The 26,992-nt window shown below is 42.2% G+C and overlaps 1 protein-coding gene across 1 annotated transcript; it reads right to left on the reverse strand.

Annotated features, from left to right (window-relative positions):
- Positions 1–1,429: 1,429 nt before the first annotated feature.
- Positions 1,430–26,920, reverse strand: LOC129749989 (ubiquitin-protein ligase E3C). The gene is made up of 9 exons (XM_055745170.1): positions 26,376–26,920; positions 26,039–26,176; positions 25,332–25,941; positions 24,792–25,256; positions 3,140–3,910; positions 2,939–3,083; positions 2,660–2,881; positions 2,505–2,595; positions 1,430–2,435 (listed from the first exon to the last, which is right to left on the reverse strand). The coding sequence occupies exons 1-9, from the start codon at positions 26,715–26,717 to the stop codon at positions 1,881–1,883; spliced, it is 3,339 nt and encodes a 1,112-aa protein (XP_055601145.1). The 5' UTR covers positions 26,718–26,920; the 3' UTR covers positions 1,430–1,880.
- Positions 26,921–26,992: the final 72 nt, after the last annotated feature.

Consider the following 26,992-nt stretch of genomic DNA (forward strand, 5'->3'; position numbering starts at 1 on the left):
CCAGTATGCAGATGATCTAAAAATATATTTAGTTATAAACAGTCTAGCTGATTGTTACGCGTTACAACGCTTCCTGGACATAGTAGTGAGCTGGTGTGCCTGTAATTTATTGGTTTTGAGCGTTTCGAAGTGCTGTATTATAACATTTGGGCGCAGGAAACATCCGTTCTTGTATAATTATAATATACTGGGTGAGCAGTTGCATCGTGTGGAGGAAATAAAGGATCTTGACGTCTTATTGGACAGTCGTATGACTTTTAAACGTCATTACTCTGTGGTACTTGAAAAGGCAAACCGCATGCTGGGATTCATCATACGTTTGAGTAAAGAATTCACCGATCCTATCTGCTTGCGAGCTCTGTATTGCTGCCTGGTTCGATCAATACTGGAATCGGCGAACCTGGTATGGTGGCCTTTCGAAGCTGCTTGGATTACGCGTTTTGAGGCAATTCAACGACGATTTGTGCGTTATGCTCTTCGTGAGCTACCCTGGGAGAATCCTTTAAACCTGCCACCTTATGCTCATCGTTGTGCCCTGCTTGGTCTCCAGACGCTATCGAATCGTCATTCCATCGGCCAATCTCTATTCGTGGCAAAGATTTTACGGAACGAAATCGATTGCGCATGGCTGCTTTTCCGATGTAACATCTATGCACCAGAACGAACTCTTCGCAATCGAAATTGGCTCTCTCTGGAATCAAGAAGTACACGCTATGGCAGCAACGACCCTCTACGTTCCGCAATAACATGCTTTTTACGTCATTTTACACACTTTGACTTTAATGTATCCATTTCAATTTTTAGACGTCGGATTGAATCTGATTTAAGCGTACAATTACGAAACTAAGAATGCCTATAATGTTATGTACAAATAGTATTAAGTAGATCATTAAGACACCTATGTCAGATGATATTATTTTCAATAAACAATAAACAATAAACAATGGTTGTCTCAGCAGGGGTTCCGCATGAGTCGATACTCGTCCCAGTACTTTGGAAAATCGTCTTCCGCGACTTTCTGAGGTTGAATCTGACCATTCACAGAGAAAGTACAGCCATTGTTCACGGTAAAATTCGAGAGTGGGGAAATCTGGATGCGGTCTTTACAATTTAACGTCCGCACAAACATTTACGATTGCAGTTGGCCCGTGCGTTATCGAGACCAAGTGTGCTATTGCTATCAAGTACCTGGGTGTGATGATTGATGACCGGCTGAGCTTTACAAGCCATGTCGAGTATGCGTGAGGGCACGGCGGACCTAATGCATATGATGTCAAACACCTCGGGGCGATTTGTATCAGCAGAAGACCTCAGCCATTCGGCATTGCTTCCGATGTCCCTCAAGGTAGCCACTTAAGTCCACTTTTTGTCATTCCCTTCGTTAATGAAGTTCTTCAAATGATTTCTTTCGAATAATTTTGGCAAACGATACTGTATACGTGTTATTTATTCTCACCATTTGCTCTACACACATATTTCACGTTGTCATCCAGAAAGCAATGATCAAAATTAGTCTCGCAGGGTTCAAATATGTATACACATCTGGCTACTGAGAAATAGATCAATAGTGCATAACACTTTTCATACTTACGCACAATTGCTTAACCATTGCAGTTACTGATAAGTATGCGAAATCACTTCTGCCGGGAAATGTCCAGACGGAAAGGACAGAGAACTCGAAAAAACTACTAGTCATATACATATAAAATCGATATATTCTACTTACAAGTTTGTGGAAAGGAAGCAGACACGACGTAGTGATAAACCGAATCTTTTGCACAAGTCTCTCTCTCGTGGCCAGCCAGCACAACACCAGAGTTTGTAGGGATGTAGGTAGGTAGTAACACAGATTGAAAGTAGTGGGATGATGCCACTGGCTTTTAGCTCAGCTCGAATCCAGCTCCGCTTTGGATTGCGTAGAGTAGCTTTTCCCGCAGCAAACCTTCCTCCTGGAAGGCCGGCAATTTCAGCAGATTCATACAGGTGCTTGCCGACGGAAGGCGATCCGTATCGCCCGCATTTTGGATGCAAAACGGAGGATCCAGGTCTTTGAAGCCTAGAAGCGGGGGTCTGGAACAGCTGGTCACAAACTTGAGCAACTGGCGCCGCTGAATGTCGTCGAACTCCTCGACCACCTTCCAGAACAGCTGAATGGTTTCGTGTTCCAGGGTAAAATCACCGCCGTAGCGAGTGTTGATGCGGAGATCATTCACGTCGACCGGAATTTCGGCTCCGGACGTTAGCACTTGAAGCTCCTTGTTGCTGAACATGTACAGCCACTCGATGGGTAGGACGTTTGCCAAGCCCTGTCGGAAGGCTAAACATTGCCACCGAATTTGTTTGTTCAGCTTGAAATCGGCCATCAGTTGGATGTACTCGAGGCGGTTAGAAGAGTTGACCGTGATGTTGGCACCATTTGGCTTCAGTTCCTCTATCTGTTGAGGGAAGAAATTGGTTTACATTTTATTGTGAGTTTCTTTTGGAAGAAATTGAGAACGACTTACCCTTGTTTCGCCCAACTCATCACATACTATCGTGAAATCTAATCCTAATTCGGAAACGTCACCTTCGTAAGCCTTCAAAGACATCAGATTCCTGTCGAATAAAATATCCCACATCAATTGTCCGCCCGTCAGATGATCAATTAAGGTCAACTTACCTATGCAGCACCGGATCCAACGATGCCAGCTGATGAATATCTACGTCGGAATGCTTTCCGGCCAATTTTGAGAGGAAAAACTCCGCCAGCGGTAGTTCTACCAGTAGATTTTCGTACAGTGCCTTCCCGAGAATGCGGCCAATGAAATAATAGTGCCGCTGATAGTCCTCTACGATTTTACTTACACTCGGGTTCGGATAGAGCATGTTGTCTTTTGTGATCCTGAAAACCGAAATTTCGTTATTTCTAAAACTGATCGAAACAAAGATTCCAACTTACATAAAAAATCCTCGATGGGGATCAAAAGCAGTCTTGATAAGCTCGGATAAAAATTCTCTGAATACACCACCGCCATCGATGCCAGCTTCTCTCATTCCTACTGAATTCACCATTTCGATGCGTAACTTCGGCCTCAAATCGGGTTCTGTAAGAAAAACATTGCATCACTCAATACTTCTCACCTATTTGAAACAGCCTTACCATTGATCGGACTAAGCTTGTCGAAGGCATCCTCGTACAGATGCGATCTCCGGACGGTCAGCTGAATCGAGGGTCCCTGCAGGAATCCCTGCAGATCCCCCTGGGTTCGTAGCTTGTCGGCCGCAACTAATCCCTGAAAAACGCCAACTCTAGTGTTGAATGCCACCACAAAGGGGATCTCCCGCAAGATGGTGATCGATCGGATCTGTTTGGTCGACAGCGGTGGACCATCCTCGGCATCCTCCCGAGTGAAGTCTCGAATCGGCTGGAACGGTCTCGGGCCCCGTCTTCCTCGCGAAAGGTGTAAATCAGTTGGTTTGTCCAGCGGAAGGTTTAGATTTTGAGCAGTCCAATGACCTTCGGGACAAAAGCCTCGTCGCAGATCTCGGGTGTGGATCTGCCGCAACAACGACACGCAAACCTTCATCAGATGGGGCCACACGTTCTTGGACTGCTCGTTCTGACGGTCACATTTCAGCCGATAGTGCGATGTTGATTCGTTGTTCAACGACGTCAGCATCGTCCGGTAGCTATCCTTCAGAGAGGATCGTGTTTCCGGGAATGCCAACTCTACCAGGCCGAGCGATATCTCCTTCAGAGTAGTGCTCAGTGGTATGATTTCCGCTATCGTGAACGGCATGATCTTGCTAACCGTGCCTGGGAGGACGTTTTCCTGACAAAACTCCCCGTCGTGCAGCGTAGCTATCAGGCGCCCGAAGAGGGCACAAAAGGAAGCCAGTATGGGAACGATCCGGTCCGAGTCGTACTTGGCTGAAATTATAGAAGAACAGAGACTCATTGATATCTAAAGTCTGTTTCACATAGAATCTGGTCGCATCTTTTCATTTACTGCAGCGCCCTTAGTTATCACATCGCGAATCTATTGACAGTGTTTTGATCCGGATGGTTTGTTTACTTAGTGTTGAAAATTTCATCAAGATTGAAGCAGTCAGTCAAAAGTTATCGACGATGGAACGCGAAAGGCGAGAGAAAATTATGCACACTCACGTAATAAACCGACGTGGTCAGGGGTAAAGATCGCGAAATTCCTGAAATATCCAAAATCGACTGTAAATTCGGTGCTGCAACGTTACCGGGAGATCTTTACGGTGGATCGAGCAAAACAAACCAGGCGTAAAAGTGGAACATATGACCGGAAGCTGCGAGCAAAGGTAATTCGATCAGTTCACAATAATCCTGAATCTCCTTGCGTGATTCGGCGGAAAAGTTCTAGACGAATCACAGTACAGCTCGACGAATTTGTTTGCGAGAAGGCTTGCGGTCGTATCATGCAAACAAACACCCCAACAGGATGCTGAAACAAAACCTGGTTGCCAACACCAGGGCAAGGAAGTTTTACGAGAAAGTGTTGACCAAGTACAACGGATGCATTTTGATGGACGACGAAACTTACGTCAAAATGGATTTTGCACAAATACCCGGTAACAAATTTGACCTTGCGAAGCGTAAAGGGAATGTTGCGGGTAGATTCAAGTTTGTTTTCGCAGATAAATTTGCTCGTAAGTTGATGATTTGGCAAGGGATCTGTAGTTGTGGGAAGAAGACTAAGATTTTCATCACTGGGGACACAATAAATGGAATTTTTTTTTTTTTTAAATATCTTTATTTGAAACGGCTCATACCTTTAGGCATTAAGGAGCCAAAGTCTTTTTTGTCTTTACAATGTTCTGCTTAACTTAACACTTTGATTTTGTAATTTTAATGAAAAAGGAGGATAGAAAGGGAAACATGAAATTGAGAAGAATTATAGACGAAGATCAATAGCTTTAAGGAAAAGGTAAATTTCGAACATGTAGTCCAAATCTAACACAGCTAGTACATCTCTCACTGGAACGTTGGGTGGTTTACCTCGGGCCCGAAGGGAGTCTACTAAATTCGTTCTGGCGACAAGATGGACCTCACACGACCAAACAATATGCTCGATGTCGTGGAAACCTTGGCCACAACCACATAAGTTGCTGCCAGCAAGATCAAAACGATAGAGTACCGCGTCTAAGGAATAATGATTGGACATGAGACGGGAAAATATACGAATAAAATCCCGACTCAGGTCCAACCTATTAAACCAGGTTTTAAGGCTAACCTTTGGGATAATCGAGTGGAGCCACCGACCCAACTCATCCTCGTCCCATCTGCGCTGCCAGTTGGTAATGGAGTTTCTTCGAACGAAAAAGTAAAATTCGTTGAAGACGATTTCACGCTGGTACGTGTCGCCTTCCATCGCCCCCACCTTTGCCAGAGAGTCTGCCTTCTCATTACCCACTATTGAGCAATGGGAGGGAACCCAAACAAAGGTGATTGAAAAGCGACGTCTTGTTAAAGCACTCAAAATATTCCGTATCTTCTCGAGGAAGTACGGCGAGTGCTTTCCCGGTCTTATTGAGCGCATTGCTTCAATAGAGCTGAGACTATCCGTTACGATATAGTAAAGTCCAGCAGGTCGTGACGCAACGCTGTCCAAAGTCCAGTGAATAGCTGCTAACTCCGCTATATATACAGAGCATGGTGATTGGAGATTATAGGAGGCGCTATTTATTTCGTTGAACACTCCAAATCCCGTTGATTCTTCTATTAGAGACCCGTCGGTAAAGTACATTTTTTCAGCATCGACGTGTCTAAATTTAGCTTCGAAAATTCTTGGTACCAAAAGTGAGCGATGTTGGTCCGGGATTCCTCGAATTTCCTGCTGCATAGACAAATCAAACTGGACAGAAGAATGGTCGTAGTCTGGGTTACAAACACGAGTTGGAGAGTACGTAGAAGGATTCACCTGCATCGACATGAAGACATGGTATATAGACATAAACCTGGTTTGAAGATTTTGCTCAAGTAACCTTTCAAAATTCACAATCACCAATGGGTTCATGACCTCACACCTGATGAGGAACCGGAGAGATAGTAGACTGAATCGGTCCCTCAGTGGGAGTATTCCTGCCAAAACTTCAAGACTCATATTATGCGTTGAAGGCATACAGCCCAAAGCGATGCGGAGGCAACGATATTGAATACGTTCGAGTTTAATGAGGTGTGTTTTGGCAGCCGATTGGAAACAGAAACTTCCATACTCCATCACTGAGAGAATAGTTGTTCGGTATAATTTTATAAGATCTTCTGGATGGGCTCCCCACCAGGTGCCAGTGATTGATCGGAGAAAATTGATTCTTTGTTGGCATTTTCCTTTCAGATACTCAATGTGGGCTCTCCAGGTACACTTGGAATCAAACCAAACCCCAAGATACTTAAAGCACCTCGATTGAGTGATCGGTCTGCCTAGGAGTTGAAGCTTAGGTTGAGCAGGTCTATGTTTCTTAGAAAAAACAACCATCTCCGTTTTCTGGGGGGAAAACTCAATCCCAAGCCCCAAAGCCCAGGAAGACAATCTGTCTAAAGTATCTTGTAAAGGTCTGTGCAGATGAGACTCAGTAGATCCTGTGACAGACACCACGCCGTCATCTGCAAGTTGTCTTAGAGTGCAGCCTTCAGAGAGACAACTGTCGATGTCACTTACGTAAAAATTGTACAAAAGTGGACTCAAACATGAACCCTGAGGGAGGCCCATGTAAGAGGTTCTTCTAACTGCAATATCTCCGTGAGCAAAGTTCAGATGTTTCTCACAAAGCAAGCTGTATAAGATGTTGTTCAATAGTGGAGGCAGACCCCGGGAGTGCAACTTGTCTGACAACACCTCTATTGAGACTGCATCAAAAGCTCCCTTTATGTCTAGAAACACTGAAGCCATTTGCTCACGTTTTGCGTACGCCATTTGTATCTCTGAAGACAGCAAAGCAAGACAATCGTTTGTCCCTTTGCCCCTTCGAAACCCAAATTGAGTATCTGAAAGGAGACCATTTGCTTCTACCCATTTATCCAAACGAAACAAAATCATTTTCTCCATCAACTTGCGTATACAAGACAACATCGCTATTGGACGGTACGAATTCGCATCGGAGGCTGGTTTTCCGGGCTTTTGGATAGCGATAACTCTCACTTGTCTCCATTCTTGGGGAACAATGTTGTTCTCCAAGAATTGATTAAATAAATTTAACAAGCGAAATTTGGCGGCGTCCGGAAGGTTTTTCAACAAGTTAAATTTGATTTTATCAATCCCCGGAGCTGAATTGTTGCAAGAGAGGAGGGCAAGTGAGAATTCGACCATCAAAAAGCTGGAATCGAGACCACACCTATCAGGAGGCAATTAAATAAATGGAAATGTTTACAAAGAAAAATGTCTCCAGAAGAGGGTTTTTCCATTCATTCGGTCCCACAAAGGTCCGGTGAAGTTCTGGCCGGACCTGGCAAGCTGCCACTACAGCCGGGATGTCGTTAAGTGGTATAAGGAGAACAAGATCGATTTTGTTGAAAAAAGTATCAATCCACCAAACTGTCCGGATTCTCGTCCCATCGAGAAATATTGAGCAATAGTTAAGGGCTAACTGAAGAAATGTGGCAGAACCATGAAAAAACCCGCTCAAATGGAAAAGTTGGATACCTCATCATCATCAGCAGTACTATGCAGAAAATGATGGGTGGTATCACAAAAAAAGTTCGAAAATTCATCCGAAAAGCTGACGAATGATTTTTATGTTTTTTTTCCTTAAAGTGCAATAAAAACCCTACAAAATGATATTTTTACTTTTGTTGTACGTTATTTCTTTGCGGAGAAATGATCTATTTTATCCGACCAGATTCTATGTGAAACAGACTTTATCATAATTTCTTATTGGACTTTTTTGTCAACATAGCTGATTTATTCACCAAAAATCGTTAATATTCTATTAGGAATTCTACCGGCTTATCTGACGTAGAAGAGTCACTTCACTCTGAGATTATTCCCCGACTCACGACAGATCTCTCTACGAACTAAAATCCGAATCTTCAACTCAAACGTCAAATCCGTATTGTTGTACGGGTGTGAAACTTGGTGCACATATGCGGTGACGACGCGAAAACTGCAAGTTTTTGTGAATCGCTGCCTGCGGAACATTATCCGTGCATGGCCTAGCAACTGCATCTTAAACGTGGACTTTATCGCCAGTGTCATCAAAAGGCGCTAGAAATCGAAATTCGGGAACGTATGTAAGTAGAGATGGATTGGGCACACGTTGAGAAGAGATGAAAACGAGATTTGCAAAAAGGGTCTTGACTGAAATCCAGATGAGCATCGAAGGGGCAGGCCCAGAAGCTCGTGGGGGCGTAGTCTAGCCGCTTGACGAGAACCTTGGCTGGCAGCGAGTGGTGACGCCGGCTCCGGATCGCCAGCAGTGGAGATCTTTTATCTCAGCCCTATGCGTCGGTCAATCGGCGTCGGACCTTTACGTTGGTGGGTAGGAGTGTGTATTCACCCTCGGTATACCTCTGCATCCGCCGTTGAATCACCTTCTTACCCCATGACCGGTGTTGGCATCTTGGTGAAATTACGTTACGGGAAGAGATCAGGCTTTTAATCAACAAGAGGAGAATCGAGGAGAGATCATCAGGCCTCGAATTGTCAAGAGGAGATGTTTGTACGGGCGGAGAGATCGGTTCTCGAGTCGTTTTAAGTAGAGTTCAGGCGAGTCGTTATGAGGAAAGCTATTGCTGAATGAAATTAGTTTCCTAATGAGTATACCCTGAAGTCTCAAACCGACGTCATTTATACCGATTTGTCAGCAGCATTTGATAAGGTGAACCACGTTGTTGCCATTGGTAAGCTTGAACGCTTAGCATTCCTTGGACCTTTACTAGATTGGTTCCCCAGCAAACATGAAATCGCATTAAAATGGTAACTCAAGTCATTAAAAACATTACTGCGAATCGTAATTCCATCTAACGCGAGTAAAAGGTCGTAAAAATCGTTACTCGAAGTCGGTTTAAAAGGTTTATATCGGATATGATAAAAAGTCCGCCATGTTTGAAGATTTTGAAGACGATTTCGTTCCTTTGCTTTCTCCCGCGTGGGTCAAGTAAAAGAACAGCTTTGTTGTTCTCTCTGCTACCAGCAGTGCAACAAGATTGCTAAAAATCAGATGGTGTATTTGCAAGAATTGCCCAATGACAGAGGCAGCAAATATTGTCGCTGGCAACGGTTCGCATGCGTTGAGAGAAAAAAAAAACTGGTGCTCTCTTGCATTCTTTCAGTATGTATGAATATGGTGTCCTATATCGTCCAAATCGTATAATCTTATCGCTTTAGCCAGAAGTTGAAAATATGTATGTATATTGCCTCCACTTTGGTAGGTAAATGCTGTTTTTTCGAGTTTCATACGATCATTCCATAATGTATATGAGACGTATAACAAAGTTGTAGAGAAATGTAAGGTACACCGGGGTAAGTGTGGACGATGGCTATTAAAACAATACTGTGCACTATTTTTTCAAACTTTTAATGCAGAATGTTCAAATTACTTATAATCTATCCAATAACTGTGAAAAAGTTACAATTCAGACAATCACGGATGTTTACAGCGACTTTTTTAGAATTTTCTATTTTCAACTACGATGCTGAGTTGATGTGCATCTTTTTCAATTGCAAATTTCTCGTAAACTAGCTGGCTCTCGATGAAAAACTCTACATTGAAACAATCCTTATGTTACATCCACAGCAAGTATACCGTTCAGCCCTGCGACTCTAAACGTCACTGCGTCTGGCGACTGGCAACCCGGTGCGAACATAGGAGAGAACGAGAACGGAACCAAAACATAAGTAGGAAAAGGTTTTAAAACGTGGTATAGTCGATTCCTAAAAACGAGGTTTATTTCCCGAAAATTGTTATTCCCGTAGGATTGCTCAGAACACCAAATTGTGAGTTCCATTTCCTATTATTATAATACTCCAATTAAAATATATTCTTTAGCTTTTAGCTATTCTACTGCTTAAAAGAGGGTGTTTCTTTCTACAAATCACAAAGTCACGAGTCTCATAACACTCCCGTGATATACTAAAAGAATTTGTTTGCAATTCGTATCCGGATTTGAAGAATTTAAGGAAGATGCCTCGGAAAACGAAGAGCAGCTGCAGTCTGTGTAACAAACCAGATAGCGATCGGATGGTCGCCTGTGACAAGTGCCAACGATGGTACCACTTTAACTGCGTTCAAGTCGGAGATTCCGTTGCTAATCGTGAGTGGCTGTGTCCCATATGTGACATCGATGCAACAGCTGAAGCAACAACAACCATCCTTCAGAAGGAGGATGACGTCCAATCTCGTGTTTCTCGAGCAAGCACCTCAGCAGCCAAGGCTGCTCTTGAACTGCAGCGACTGGAAGATCTGAAGCAGCTGGAGTTGAAGCGAATTAATGAAGAGCTTGCTCATCAAAAGCAGGAGGCTGAGCTGGAGCGTAAGCGGGTCGAAGAAGATCGAAAGCGTCGTGAGGAGGAACAGGCACTGGAACGAACGCAGCTAGAAATTGACCGACGTCAGCAGGAAGCTCTAAAAAAGTTGGAAGAGATGTATTTGGCGGAGAAGTATAAAATCCTCCATGCCCAAATAGACGAAACGAGTAGCCGTAAAAGTGTAGCCAGCAGCACTCGAAAATCTAGAACTAGCGAATGGGTTGAGCGACTACCGGAACTGCATAATCCAGTGGGAACGAAAAAGCCACTGACGAACCCATACGGTGGTGAAAAACTTACTGCAGCTGGACCTAAGGGAACATTCTTCCCAAATGATCCAGTGCACAACCCATTGCTACTACCCCGAGACAATAGTACACCAATAGCCAGGAATATGAACCAAGCTCAGCTTGATGATCGACGAGGATTCCCGAATGAAAGTACCATAAATCCGGTGTTAGTTCCTTCCACCGAGGATAAACAGTGTCAACCAATCAAAGAAACTGTTAATACAGTGAGCACCAGAACCCTCACTAACGGCAAATAGCAGCACGGCAGGTTTTGCATAGAGATCTGCCAACCTTCACGGGTAACCCTGAGGATTGGCCAGTATTTATAAGCAGTTTCGAGAACCATACAAAGGAGTGTGGGTTTTCTAATGCCGAAAACCTAATTCGTCTACAACAGTGGTCGGCAACCTTTTGAGTCGGAAGAGCCAAAAACCTCAAATTTTAAAAATTTTGGAGTTTGAAAGAGCCACATTAAAGTTTTTTTTTTAATCAAAAAAATCAAAATAAATGAATGATTAATGAACATTAGTTTTAAGAAAATAACTTCAAATGCGTTAGAGATTTTTTTCATACTCTTGGATTTTTTTCTTTCTGTTTCTGATTATCTTTAAGAACATGGATTCTCTTCTGGATCGTCAACTCTTCTTACATAGTTTGAATGTACATCAAAAATCGAGTCAAGAAAGTTTAAAGTGCATATAAAGCTTATATGAATACTTTGCATGATGATAATGCGAAGGATTTGAACTTATTTACAAAAGCAGAATGTTTAAAATTTCTTCGGCTAAGACAAGCTTTTAAAATGACGAAGTAAAGAGAAATATTTTTTATATTGAAAAGCTTTTTGATGACGCTCTCCAGATTTAGTAGATACTTTCCAAAATCTAGAAGTATGAGTTAAAAATCAACTATAACTTATTTAGTCGAAAATTTTAATCTTCAAAAATTATGCTCCTGACAACTTGTAGAATTTTAAAAATTCATGACATCAAGCGAACGAGTCTTCAGAATTTTATGCATCTGGAAAATTCAAAAATCTCATTTCAGGTCACATGTGATTACTTAGTATTGTGCGTCAAATTCGATGAAAAATACACTTTGATACATTGTATATTCTTCATCAACGCTTGTCAAAGCTTAGTATGTTGGAGTAAAATGTTGTTTGACCAGTATAAATCTCTAAAAATGAAATTATGTAGTTTTCATGTGAAAACCGTGAAAAATCATAAAGAAACAGTTCATTTGAATTGGCAAAAATCAGTTTTTATCAATATTTTTAAAGTTTATAAAAAAATAATAAAAATGATTAACGATGATTAACTCTCAATCCCAAATGAAAAAAAAGGTCGTTACTGCAAATTTGTTCAAAATTTGTGTGCTTTTTGTACATATTGGCTGCACGCATCACACTTAAAATTTTAAATATTTATTTTCAAAGGCTCAAAGGTTTACATTTTTTTTTCAATACGTACTATTACATTATTTTAAAAAAAAACTGCTTCAGGGCGAAAATGTCAATTTAGTTATTGGAAACAAATATTTAACCTGTGGTGAAATTTTCAAATAGTTTTTCAGAATTGTAATTACTTTTTATTCTTAATGATGATTCGAGTTTAAAAAGCTGTCAAACTTTAATTTGTTATTCTCAATTCCTAATTTTGGAATTTTGTATTTCAATTTCATGTAGATATCTATTCACTTTTTTAAATCCGTTATTTATTGAACAGGCTTTCCAGGACTTTTCTGTAAGTATCAAGGCCGGGCTAATCCGGGCATTGGGTTTCTAAATTTAAAACTCAAAACCGGTTAATATCCACCCAGACAACCATTTGGTGGGTAAATCAAATTCGCAACACAAATATACGTGCAAATATACGTATAAACATATCGTATATAATGCAGCAAAACCAGTATATACGTATCATTTTGGAGGTCATATAGGTACATTTGCACACATATTCTTGATTTGGATTTTTTTTGTCGTAATAAAATCATGCAATGTATTTAAATACGATAAAGAATATGCATTGGCAGCACATTGTAGGTGCAGATATACGAAAATGAGTTTAAATAACATTCATAATAATCTGTAAAATAATATACGACTTCTGGTTGTCTGGGCGGGCAAATCCAGCCAAAATCAACGTATTTTTCGAAAAAGACAAGAAAAAAGCTGAAAAATAAACACACGAAAAATGATTTTCTTCACCAAGGCACATCAGAGGCGTTCAAATCTTATTTAACAATTTCAAAAAATGCATGGAAATTTATTTTGTAAAATTAGTGGAAAATTTGGAATTTCATAAAAAAAAATGTGAATAATCCTGGAAAAACCGGGCCTTTTTCCTCGATATACGGCAACCAGACCGGGCCTGACATCATCAAATTGTTTCTTTAAAAATCTGAGCAAGCCCCGGATGAAGCGGTAAATTGGAATGCCGTAAGAACGGGGGGCGTTTTGGAAGTTAATCCCTCTCCCATGAGGGTCCAAGAAAAGCAAGCGAGGTTTTTTACTCAACACTCAATTTTTGGTTCTAAATAAAATGTTGATGATTGAGTAAGGTTATTCAAGTAACTAACTTGATTTAGAACTTTAGCATCAGTTCTAATTCAAGTCAAGTCAACTAATCCCAGGTTAAAAATTCTTCAACAGTTATTCAAAATTTTCTCACTTGTTGATTGAAACTTAGTTCTTTATATTAATTATTATGAGAATCAATTCATTCCAGCAATTTTTGTACCAAACTGTCAAAATCATAATTGTATTTCTGTTTTTATATTTTGTTTTCTGTATCGAGTTTAAGATTTTTTATTTGAAATTTGAATAATTATTAGAAACTTTTGATAGAAGATAAAGTTTGGAAATCCTGGTTCATACAAAATATGAGCCATGAACTTCACAATGCATTTGCATTTTCAGAATTAAAAAGGTTTATTTTCAGTATTTGGAAAAAGAATATTAGAAACCGTCCTGAGTATTTGTTTTGTTTTAAGATTCCACTTGTTCCAAAAGCGGATGCAATTTTAAAATTCTTTTCTGAACCTATGAAAATCCGTGTGCCATAAGACTTAATTATCACTTCAGCACGATCTTATAAATATTTTATTCAAAAATATATTTTATATTAGCGCAGTTAACTAAAGAGCCGCAACTTTATATCAAAAGAGCCGCATGCGGCTCGCGAGCCGCAGGTTGCCGACCTATGGTCTACAACATTGTTTAAAGGGAGACGCCCTGGAAGCTGTTCGCGGCAAGCTCCAAGTGCCTGAACTGGTTCCCCGAGTCATAGAGATTCTGCGGATGTTCTTTGGTCGTCCGGAAGTATTGATTACGACCCTCATGTCGAAAATTCGAAATACACCAGCCCCGAAGGAAGGCAGACTAGACACGCTGATCGCGTATGGTCTTGCGATTCAAAATTACTGTGACCACATCAAGGTTGCAAAACTTGAGGCACATCTTACGAATCCTACACTCCTCCAGGAATTAGTTGAGAAACTCCCGTCGGACACTAAAATGAAGTGGACTGATTATAAAGATGCAGCGGGTGAAACAAATTTGGACGATTTTGGAGATTTTATGTCAGAAATGGTGCGAAAGGCTAGTGGTGTAATGTACGCCCCACTGGGCGTTTCAAAGCCAACGAAATGGGAAGACAACAGAACCCGAGGAGCTGTAATAAAATCGAAATCGAGTTTCCATCATAGTGACAACGATAACAGAAACAATAACCAACGCAGGGAGAAGGTATGCCCCGTCTGCGAAAAATCTGGTCACGATACGGAGCATTGCGGTAAGTTTGATGAAATGTCTGTAGAGGAACGTCTGAACACCGTGCGACAGTACAACCTATGTAGATGCTGCCTGAAAAGTCATAATCCTTGGCCATGTCGACGCCCTAAAGAGTGTGGTCACGAAGGCTGTCGTGTTCGCCATCACCCATTGCTCCACAATTCCTCAACCAATCCAAGTCCCCAGAACTATCACAAAGCAGGGTACTCAATAATCTACCGCATAGTCCCAGTAACCATCTACAACGGATTGAAGTCAGTCGACACATTCGCGCTACTAGATGAAGCATCTGCTGTGACCATGATAGAAGCAAGTCTTGTTGATAGCCTCAACTTAGAAGGAATTTCAGACCCATTGCACCTTAAATGGACGGGAAGTATAACTCGAATCGAAGAAAATTCACGGACTTTAGATGTCGATATATCCGCAAGAGGAAAACCGAGAAAATACGTTTTGAGAAATGCACTAACAGTAGAAGATCTTGATCTCCCAGTCCAATCAATCGACTTTAAACAACTTTCCAAAGAATTTCATCATCTAAAGGGTCTGCCTGTTGAGGATTACGTCTCCGCTCGTCCACAAATTCTAATCGGCCTCGAAAATGTTTACCTGGGAACTCCTTTGAAAGTTCGGGAGGGAGCTCGAGACCATCCAACTGCTACTAAAACAAGGCTCGGATGGTGCGTATACGGCGGTAATCTAGCAGGACATAACAGCAATTATCATCATGTTCATCACGGTGATGTGAATAGTAAAGATCACGCAATGTTTGATATGGTTAAAGAGTTCATTATGGTTGATAACCTGGGAGTCGTAGCAAGCACAACGCTAGAGTCTCAAGAGCAACAGCGAGCACGCTCAATACTGGAATCCACTACTCGTCGAATATCTACAGGGTTTGAGACGGGCTTGCTCTGGAAAACTGACGAAATTAGCTTGCCAGATAGCTACCCTATGGCTGAAGCACGTTTACGTTGCTTGGAAAGAAAAATCTATAAAGACCCGAAGCTTGTCGATCGGATCAGAAATCACATAGCCGATTATATATTAAAGGGATATGCGCACAAAACAACAACCGAAGAAATCGCCTCTGCTGATCCGGGAAAAGTCTGGTACTTGCCACTTGGTATTGCTACAAACCCCAAAAACCCGGAAAAGCTGAGATTGATTTGGGATGCATCTGCTCAGGTTCGTAATGTTTCCTTCAACTCGATGATGTTAAAGGGGCCTGACCTCCTCGCTTCGTTGCCTGCAATCCTCTATCGATTTCGATCTCGTCGTGTAGCAATTTGTGGTGATCTGAAAGAGATGTTTCACCAGATTAAAATTAGAGAAGAAGATAGATCAGCACAACGGTTCCTTTGGAGAAACAACCCATCTGAGAAACCCACCATCTACACTATGGATGTAGCTACTTTTGGTTCTGCTTGCTCGCCTTGTTCTGCTCAGTTCGTAAAGAATCTGAATGCCTACGAACATGAACAACAATTTCCAGCTGCCGTCGAAGCTATAGTGTATGGCCATTACGTTGACGATTTCCTGGATAGTAAAGACAACGCAGAAGAGGTTATACAGCTCGTCCGAGAAGTGAAGTTTGTGCATCAGCAAGGAGGTTTTGAAATTCGCAATTTTTTGTCGAATTCTAATTACGTTCTGGAACAAATTGGCAGCGGAAACGTCCCCGAAGCAAGAGATTTGAACATATCTACCCTAACAGAATCACAGTCAATTCTGGGTATTCAGTGGTTATCACGAAGCGATCTGTTCACCTTTACGATGAATCTCCCAAGTTTAAATACTGGAATTCTTGACGGCACGATCCGTCCAACGAAAAGACAAATACTACGCACGGTTATGAGTCTCTATGACCCTCTGGGTATGCTGGCGGCATTCGTCATTCACGGCAAGATCATCATCCAAAATCTTTGGAAGTCTGGATGCACGTGGGATGAACAGATTGACGATCCCATCTTCACCGATTGGAAACGATGGACTAATATGTTTTGCCACCTAGGTGACGTTCGAATCCCTCGAGCCTACTTCAAAGAATCAGCTCCCGAAGACTGCCAACCGATTCAGCTTCATACATTCGTTGACGCTAGCGAGGAGGCATACGCTAGTGCAGTGTATTTCCGTTACTTCGATCGAGGCACCCCTCGTTGTGTCCTGGTGGGAGCAAAAGCGAAGATATCTATCTCACGGCGATTCTTTTGGACGGATTCTTCCACGGTACTTCACTGGATTCACTCCGATGCCCGCAAGTATAATACTTACGTTGCTTGCCGGATTGGTGAAATACTGACACACACAGACATCAGCGAATGGAAGTGGGTCCCTACCAAGGACAATGTAGCCGACGAAGCGACGAAATGGGGACGCGGCCCATGCTTTAACTCGGACAGCCGGTGGTTCCTTGGGCCGGATTTTTTATGGGACCAACAAGAAGCATGGCCCGAACAAAAATGGAGACCTGCGAACAAAAACGAAGAAATTCGCTCAACTTGTCTGCACCATCAGATAAAGCCGGAATTGTTGGTCGACCTAACACGCTTCTCGAAATGGGAACGTCTACTGAGAACTGTCGCGTACTTATTTCGCTTCGGAACGCCTAGGAAAACACCCATAGTGTTTGGTCCGCATTCTTTGGAATATCTGGAACAAGAACACCTAAAGAAGGCAGAAATTGCATTGTTTCGCCTCGCACAGCGAGAATCATTTCCCGAAGAGATCGCCATACTCGAGAAAAGCAAAAATAAAAAGCCTGCGGGAGTGGTGCCGATCACCAGTCCGCTATATAAATTATCAGCGTTTATCAATGAAGAAGGAGTGGTTAATATGGACGGTCGTATCGGCACCGCTCCCAACCTGCCGATCGAAGCTAAGTATCCCACTATCTTAGCTAAGACCCATCCAATAACCTTTCTTATTGTAGATTTTTATCATCGTCGTTTCCTGCACCGCAACGCCGAGACTGTCTTCAATGAACTCCGACAGCGCTTCTATGTGTCGGGACTGCGAAGGCTCATCCGATCTGTCACCGCCCGGTGCCAGTGGTGCAAAGTGTACTTCAAGACTCCCATTCAACCGAAGATGGCACCGCTCCCAAAATCGCGACTGGTAGCCTTCCAACGACCCTTCACTTATGTCGGTCTTGACTATTTTGGACCACTCATGATGAAGGTTGGGCGTTCACACGCAAAACGCTGGGTAGCACTTTTTACGTGCTTTAGCACTCGTGCAATACACATGGAAATTGTCCATAGCCTGTCAACAATGTCTTGCAAAATGTGTATACGAAGATTCATCGCTCGTCGTGGGTCCCCTCTTGAAATCTTTTCCGACAACGGAACAAACTTCCGTGGGGCAGCAAACGACCTTCAAGCTCAACTGCAGCAAATCAATCTACAATGCGCAGAGACCTTTACAAATACTAACACAAAGTGGTATTTTAATCCGCCTGCTGCACCCCACACCGGAGGCGTATGGGAACGCCTCGTTCGCTCCGTAAAAACGGCATTGGACTGTTTCCACGATGTACCGAGAGTTCCTGACGACGAGACCTTCGAGACCATCATCCTGGAAGCAGAAAGCATGATCAACAGTAGACCGCTGACATATATTCCACTTGAAACCACGAACCAAGAAGCCTTAACGCCCAACCATTTCCTGTTAGGTAGCTCAAACGGAATCAAACAACCCCCTCAAGAGCCCATCAATGCTATAGAGAGTCTTCGAAGCAGCTGGAACTTGGCCCAGCTTATTCTTGATGGGTTTTGGAAACGCTGGTTGAAGGAGTATCTTCCGACGATCGCAAGACGCACAAAATGGTTTAAAGATACTAAGCCGTTGGAGCTAGGTGATTTAGTATTTGTAGTTGACGAAAAAAGGCGCAACAGCTGGACCCGAGGACAAGTTGTGGAGCTCTTTCCGGGGAGAGATGGTGTTGTCAGACAAGCTCTTGTTCGAACTGGTACTGGCACTATTCGTCGTGGTATCGGAAATTTAGCTGTTTTGGATGTGGTTAAAGACAGTAAGGCAGAAGTTGGCGAAGCTGAAACCTTGTTTTACGCGGCGGGGAATGTTACATCCACAGCAAGTATACCGTTCAGCCCTGCGACTCTAAACGTCACTGCGTCTGGCGACTGGCAACCCGGTGCGAACATAGGAGAGAACGAGAACGGAACCAAAACATAAGTAGGAAAAGGTTTTAAAACGTGGTATAGTCGATTCCTATAAACGAGGTTTATTTCCCGAAAATTGTTATTCCCGTAGGATTGCTCAGAACACCAAATTGTGAGTTCCATTTCCTATTATTATAATACTCCAATTAAAATATATTCTTTAGCTTTTAGCTATTCTACTGCTTAAAAGAGGGTGTTTCTTTCTACAAATCACAAAGTCACGAGTCTCATAACACTCCCGTGATACTTACATTCCAAACAACCAGTTAGGAAAAGAAACGGCGGTTAAAAATGAAGAAAAAATAGTTTATTGACAAAAAACTAAAACTTTGTCTCCAACCCCTGCCTGGGGTAAGTGTGGACGGCTTTAAAAAAGACTTGGTGTTTACACATTTTTACAATTTTTTGTCCTTCATCCTTCATGAATTTTATTATTTAGCTATATTTAGCATTCGGATCATGAAAAGTTGGGTAATGTACTTGTTTGTTCTGTGTTTTTGATAAAATCGGATTTCGTGTGTTTCAACATAAATTACACACAATAATTATTGAAAGATGCCTTACTTATAGTATCATGAATTTTTTTCGAAATTTTGGATGGTTCGAGCAATAAAATAACGTATTCATCGAAGAAAACACAAATTTTTTGAAAATTTCCTGAGAAATCAAAGGGAAAATCTACCGTCCACACTTACCCCATAAAGCGGGGTAAGTGAAGACGCCAGCAGTCCATTACAATTTACGTGATAATTTTTCTCGCTTTGCTTCTATCGAGCTCATCTCTTCAGCGTTTGTAAACAACATGTTCTGCATCACATTGAATGTAATTTTATGAAAATTGCTCCACTGCTGATTTTTTAATGATTTTTTAAAGTTGAACTACACTGAAAACCGTCCACAATTACCCCGGTGTACCTTACCTACAAAAATGTTTGCTGGGTCCGCAGTTACTTAACTGGACCTAAATTGACAGTTTGCAGAGAACTGACTCTCTCTCTCTCTCTCTCTCTCTCTCTCTCTCTCTCACACTCTCTGCAGTCAGTTCTCTGCCTCCTCCAGTGTGCCGCGAGGTAGTCACCTAGGACCGATTATCTTCTTGATCGATTTCAACGATGTGCTCTCACTCCTCGATGGCCCGAAATTTTGTTAGCCTGATGATCTTAAACTGTTCCACACCATAAACGGTCAGGACGACATTGATTTCCTGCAAAACCAGTTCAATCTATTCGCTTACTGGTGTGACATCAACTGCCTGCCTTTGAATCGCAGTAAATGTGCATCAGTCATCATTTTCTCACGAAGACGGCAGCCTTTTTGCGCGGAGTACTACCTATTTAGGAGATGAGTTCATGCGCGGGTAGACCACATCAAAGATCTGGGCCTAATACCCGACCAAAAGCTGGAGTTCAAAACTTCAGCTCAAGGCTATCCAGCGGCGCTTTTTGCGTTATTCCTTATGACACCTAGACCTGCCAAGCTACGAACATCGATGTCATCTCATAGACATGGATACTCTTCAAGTCTGAGGAAATGCAGCACGAGCGCCATTTATCGCCGATCTACTGACATCGCGAATCGATTGTCCTACGCTACTAGAAGCTTTTCCCTTTTGTGTGAAACCCCATGGACTGAAAACCAGGACCTTCAACTGTATGCTCCCATTCGATTGAACAACTACGGAGCCAATAGTGCTTTCATCGGTGTTATGAAAACGTTCAACCGCTTTTATGATCTCTTCGACTTCGACGTTTCGAAGGATGTTTTCCGAAGAAAAGTTATAAGTTTAGTTTGATGTAAATTTTGGTTATAGGTCCAAATGATGACTTTAAATAACTTGGTCTGTTGATTAAATAAACAAATGAACAAAACTGACTTTCTTTGCCCTGAAGAAAAGCCATGTATTGTTAAACTTTCGCATAGAATATAAAAAAATGTAGGTGAAATACCTATGTTGCTCTTTATTTGAAATTCCGAACTACTGGTGAATGTGTTTTCAATTATTACTACGGTATAGTGGAACCAGTGGCTCCAGAGAGCAATATTCGTTTGAATATTAGAGAAGATTTTTTCTAGCCTTAGAAGTAGTATTCAAGGATAATTTCATTCATTCAAAGCATGAAGGTTAAGATTTCCTCATGTAAACATTAACTGATTAGAACTTAAAAACCCAAGGCCAAAATAACGGACCTACGAAATTAAACACACAAATTTACGACCTGGGCTGGAGAAAAATCTACTTTTGGAAACTTTCTATGATTAACTATTTTTGCTGAAGGCATTGTCCATTGGCTGGTAAACGGTGGATAATGTGCAACACGAGACCCCATAGTGGTCATATCACCTCTTATTCACAACTCCTATCTCTACCCCCCCCTCCCCCCCGCGGTGCCGGCTGGGGTGCGAGTAACCTAAGTGGAGATCGGGTACTCAACCCCGGTGGATGCTTTGGTCGCATGCAGACTGAGAAGGTGGCCGCACGCGTCTGTTCCCCAGGTCAGGGGCGGCGTGCAACAACAAACGAGCGTCTGTTCTCCAGGTCAGGGGCGGCTCAAACAGCGTCTGTCTTGCAGCAAGCGGCTGAATTTATGAAATGCGGCTCCCGCCAGCTAAGTCCAAGATGGCAGCCCCATCGCGGGATAGGGACTTTAGGCTAACAACCTACTGCTCCCGATTTTAAAATTGTTACGGAATCCGAAAGAAATGACCGACCTGGAGCTTTGGCTCAAATCCGTATTGCTGTACGAGTGCGAAACTTGGTGCACATATGCGGTAACGACGCGAAAACTGCAAGTATTTGTAAACCGCTGCCTGCGGAATATCATCCGCGCTTGGTGGCCTGGCAACTGGATCTCGAATGAGGAACTACATCGCCGGTGTCATCAAAAGGCGCTAGAAATCGAGATTCGGGAACGTAAGTGGAGATGGATTGGGCACACGCTGCGAAGAGATGAAAACGAGATTTGCAGAGAGGCACTAGATTGGAATCCAGAAGGTCATCGAAGAAGAGGCAGACCCAGAAACTCGTGGCGGCGAAGCCTAGCCGTTGAAATCCGAACTGTCGACGAGAATCTCGACTGGAACCAAGTGAAGACGCTGGCTCCAGATCGTCAACAGTGGAGGTCTTTTACCACGGCCCTATGCACCGGAGGATCGGCACGCGATCATTAAGTAAGTAAGTAAGCATTGTCCATGTAGTAGTATCCTTTTTTCGCTCACCTATATAGAAGAAAACAAGAATATTGCAGTAAACTATATACAAATGAAATCACGTCATTAGCATTTTTTTTTCATTTTTACACGCAAACTGTCAAAAACTTACCGAGTAAGTTATTTCTACGCACCCGAGAGTTTATTGGGATTTTCTTTTGTTTGCATAGTTTTCGTTTCTTATTTTGTATGCAACTCAAAAGTTTTTTCCATTAAACTTTCAAGTGAGTACTTTTGCAGTTGCCATTTTGTTTTAGATCTTTAGACGCGTTGAAGTTGCGATTTGCACCGATTTGGAAATTTAATCCGTGTGTGCATTCCGGCAGGTCAAATTGGCGTTAGAACGTGGATTTTCTCTTTAAGCGAGATCCAGCAAGTCAGCCATAGTCGACTCTGTTATCCCTGGCTCGCCCGTGTAGAGTTATGATTCACGTAGGTATCACATTAGCCCCAAAATCCTCTACCACATAATGCCTAGAGAGAGAGAACATCCGAGAGAAAATCAAATGCAACCAATCGATGGGCAACCTGGGGACTCGGCTCTTGAGCGGCAGTTAGTGACGAAATCTTATGTAGATCGGAACCCTTGTGAGTTGTGTGTTAAGCAGCGGAAATAAATAGTTTCTATTGAGAAGTCGCGAGTGTGCATTTATTCAGAAGACAACGCAGTTCTCCCTTCCCCTGGTGGATTCTACAGCCCGGAAGAGAATTTTCTTCAACTCGCATGATCGGTTTTGGAACACCTTTTCTCCTGAGGAAAACATCAAGTGAGTAGTATAGTAATTGATGATTTAAGGGACTATTAAAGTTAAATCTTACCCGCAGGACAATGTTGCCTAGTTGCGTGCCCTTCGACTGGTGGCCGAGGCATCGGTGGAAACTGAAGGCGACTAAGCCTGCACATTTGGGTTAATTCCAGCATCCGGGAGATGCTGAATCAGCAGCTGCACCAGGGTGAGGACGCGGTTAAACAATTCCTTCAAAACCATGACCAGGAGCTGACGAAGGCCGTTGAGACGTTCTAAGATTTGCCGGACGGGTTTGAGTCGCCGCAGAAGGATTGAAGCAACTGTCTTTTGTTAGCGCCAACAGTGGACAGGGATATTTTTCTGTTGCGAATTCTAGTGACCCGACCAAATGTAGGGACAGATCTCTACATATTGGTAAGTATTATGCGGATTGGTTGGTTGAATAATTATTGACTCGTTTTCATTATTTTCCGGACAGCTGAACAACTGAGAAAATAGCGGCCCTCATTCCAGTCATGATAGCTGGAAGAAAGGAGCGAATGTCGATGCGAAAATTGAAACTTGGCCCAGGCCAGCCAATCACTTCTTGCTCTCGAAGGATCGCAGCGGAAGGATTCCCCTCAGAGATGGTCATCTTTGTGCCACAGAGGCACAGAGCATTCCGCAGCAGCTCTGACTCCGAGAACCATCCGAAGGTTGCTTGTACTAAGCCATCATTTATAACACAGCAGATAAACTTTGTCTTCCTGCTGCGAGCATTCGAAGTCCGAGTTGGAAATTATTGTTTAATTTAATTTAGGATTATAAGAATCTTCCTTCTGGTCTGGAAGCTACTTATGTATGAAAAACTGGTAAATAAAGACATAAGATTGAAATTCCTACTTTTAATTTCATTTAATTCGAACATTTCTCTATTTTCTACGATTGTTGGATTCTACGCACCGGCGAGAAAACAGAAAAAAACTTTCTGTTGCGTAAAGTGCACTAAACTTAACGTTGAGTTAAACACGCTTAACTTTATGTTGAGTTTAATGCATAAAATTAACATTAAGTCCCTGCACTTTTTGTCCGAGATGCGTACAAAAAACTGGCGGTTGAGTTTATAATTTTTGCCGTGTAGACATTTTAACCATGTTTTGTAAATCCACATATATTGGGCCTTCCAAAAAGTAAAACATAACATTGCACCAAGGGGTTCAACCCCGGGGTTGTGCTTTAAAGTGTGAATTTGGAATTTTCAACCCATCACTTTATCATATCATCAAATCTGGAGACAAAATATTCCAAAATTAGGCATAATATGTTATTTCCCTTTTTTCACGGAAAAAAAAATATGCTTACTTGTATAGGAATGATACTCAGTGGAAAAATTAATTCACAGTGGCTCCAGAAAGTAATATCCTATTCAAGTCTTAAAAGTGTATATTTTTTGGTGTGCACGTGTTTCATTAATCAAAAGTTTGGTTTAAGTAAATTTTAGTTTGTTGTGATACAATTAAGCGGTAAAGCAAGATTTAAAAAGGTGTTTCAACGTCCCTCATCAGCGATGTTAACAATGTTAAAGCACTGACCACACTGACTTGACTCTTAGAACAAAAATTCAACCATTTTCTGTCTAATTTTTTGTTGTCAGCTTTTGCAGGTTCGCAATACCGACGGCAGGTGGCGAACCTGAAAAATTTGACAAAAAATGCCCTGTAGGAAAAATGGTCCTGTTTAGCCCGATTTTATCGTAGAAATTGCGTGTTTTATTTTTAAAGTTGGGTGGCATTTCCTAACTGGGATAGCATTTCTTCAAATCGATCGATGCGCACTCTGGAATCGACATTGCGTACTGTTGGAAAAATGATTTTTTTTGTTTTTTTTTCTGGAAAAATTATCCAGAAAACGAAATCGAGTGTCCAGTCAGTATGGTCAGTGGTTAAAGCATGACAACGAACAAAAAAAAAAAAAATTCAAAGACGCTTTCCATCGAAATGACTATTCAAATGGAAACTGTAATCCTAAGGAATAGATTCTAACATTTCTATTCGTTTCTACCATGGATTTCACTTCAGTAGTACGTATTTCATTAAGTCAAAAATGCTTTAAGTACTTACATATTGTCAATCCCTTGGACAGCAACGAAATGGGAGACGAAAAGCCCTGGCTAGCAGTCTGAGCGGTCAAAGTATACCACAGAGACCGAACGAACTGCGGCTTCGACGCCAACATGTACAACAGCTTGTACTCGTACACCGCCAGCCGGTTGTAGGTCATCAGATTGTGGCAAATTAAGCACAGGTGCTGCACCACTGCGGGGTTGTCCAGTATGTTGTCTACATGTTGCACGATAAACGACACCCGGTCGTTATCGTTGAACATGCCGATGGCTTCGGTGAGCGTTCGATTTTCCATACTGTTGAGCATTTGAACGTCATCCGATTCGGACTCCGAATCGCTTGAATCGTCTTGCCGGTTCTGGTACGTTTCGATGGTCACTCGCGGCAGTTTCATTATGTTGCTAACCATGGATGAGAGAACTTTGACGTACTCGCTGTACAACTGCTCGTCATCGATTTTATCTGATTGAGATAAAGAAACGGAAAAATTAGAAAGCATGAATGAGAAGGAATTAACGTATTATAAAACTGACTTACCTAGTTTATTTTCTCCTAATCGCATGACTGAATACAGCAGAAAACTCGTCAAATCTAGAATTTCTTTTTCAAAATTCTTTCGAGGTTTCTTACTAGAACTACCAGAGCCTAAATTGCCACTGAACACACTCCCGTCCATCTCGTCATCGATGTCGATGAGAATTGTGTTCTGATAGTCCAAACGGCTCTGGTACTCCTCGGCCAGATATCGAATTAAGGCCGTGTAGGGAAACTCATCCGAATTTGCCAATGCGGGTAAAATGTAGTATCGGATTTGTCTGGAAAACTCCGGCGATAGTATGTGAAATACAAACGATTGCATGATGCTTTTGTCGAACGTTGCGTTGTTCGTTGGAAGCAACTTGAGCGGACGGATTAACATCTGCAACAGGGCATCGGCAATCGGATTCTGTATTGTTGCAGTGTCTTCGTCCGGTGCCGGTATCTTTTCTTCGATGAGCTGCCGAACGATCCGAAAGTACCGCTGCCGTATCAGAAAACAAAAGATGCTCTCCAAAAAACCTCTCGCCAGCTGCGGATTGTCCTGCGGTAGGTACCGGGAAATGTATGCATTGGAAGAAAATATTTCCAACATTCTCATCGGAATGGCCTTTAAAAAAATAGTCATCATTATCAGTGAGCTTAGAGTTTGCAAGTCATAATACGATATGAGTCAGCCAGCAGTCGTACTTATACCGAATACTCACCGGTGACTGATCAGGAGCAAACATCTGCTCCAAACATAGTCCCAGCAATTTTTTGATTCTATAGATCCACATTGGCTGTGTCGTAGCCGCTTCATAGATTACTTTTGGATTTTTGACTACATATTGGCAAAGGAAAATCTGCAATTCAAAAAGATTTCATCAATAGATTTTAAGTATAATCGCCGTGCCATCGAAAACTATCGGAATACATTGGCAGAGAATTTAGTACAAAAATCGATTTTTTTATTTGAGAGTAATGACCTTTGAAGAGCTAGCCAAAAATGACCTGTTGATAAATATCTTTAAATCAAAAATCAAAACTTCATGCAACACTAACCAATCTTTCGCCGTCCTTGCTCTGCCCTGAGCCTTGATAGAAGAAAACAATCCGGCGGGTCAGGAAGTCCAAATCCTCCAAACTTTCGATCGTCCCGTTCAGCTTCTTCCGATGTTCGTCGAATCTTTCCCGTTCACGACGTTTCACGTTCTGGCGCTGCACAAAGCTCCTGACCGAGCTTTGAATCACCACAGCACCATTTTGCTGACGGCGAGCATCCTCCCGTTTCTGCCGTTCCTGTTGGGCCTTCCGGATGATGGTCAGACGGTCCGATTTTTGCGACGACGCACCACCCAAATTTTGCTGAGGCCGTCGACGGAAGTCACCGTCAAAGTTGAACATGTTCACTACGAGCCCCCCACTAGCACTTCCGGTTGCGTAAAATCCTAAACGAAACTATCCCTAGCTTTAAGCACACAAACAGTAGTAGTTTTTCCTCCAATTTGACGCGAGATTCGTGAGAAAAGCACAGTAAATTCAGACGAATCAGCAAACAAAGTCCTTGATGAATGAATGAAATCAACCAATCAGCTGTCTGAATGACTACCCTTTTTCTTTACCTATTCTGACGTTTCCTATATGCTGACATTTTTCTTTTTGCTCGTCATCATCAAACA

Source organism: Uranotaenia lowii, chromosome 2, assembly GCF_029784155.1.
Source record: "Uranotaenia lowii strain MFRU-FL chromosome 2, ASM2978415v1, whole genome shotgun sequence".
In the NCBI taxonomy this organism is placed as follows: Eukaryota; Metazoa; Arthropoda; class Insecta; order Diptera; family Culicidae; genus Uranotaenia; species Uranotaenia lowii.

Bases quoted from the DNA above. Each gene is read 5' to 3' on its own strand.
- LOC129749989 (XM_055745170.1), bottom strand. From the start codon at position 26,717: ATGTTCAACTTTGACGGTGACTTCCGTCGACGGCCTCAGCAAAATTTG. The intron at 26,177-26,375 runs GTTAGTGTTGCA...TTTGAATTGCAG, and splicing joins GCAAGGACGGCGAAAGATTG to ATTTTCCTTTGCCAATATGT. The intron at 25,942-26,038 runs GTGAGTATTCGG...ATTTTTTTAAAG, and splicing joins TTGCTCCTGATCAGTCACCG to GCCATTCCGATGAGAATGTT.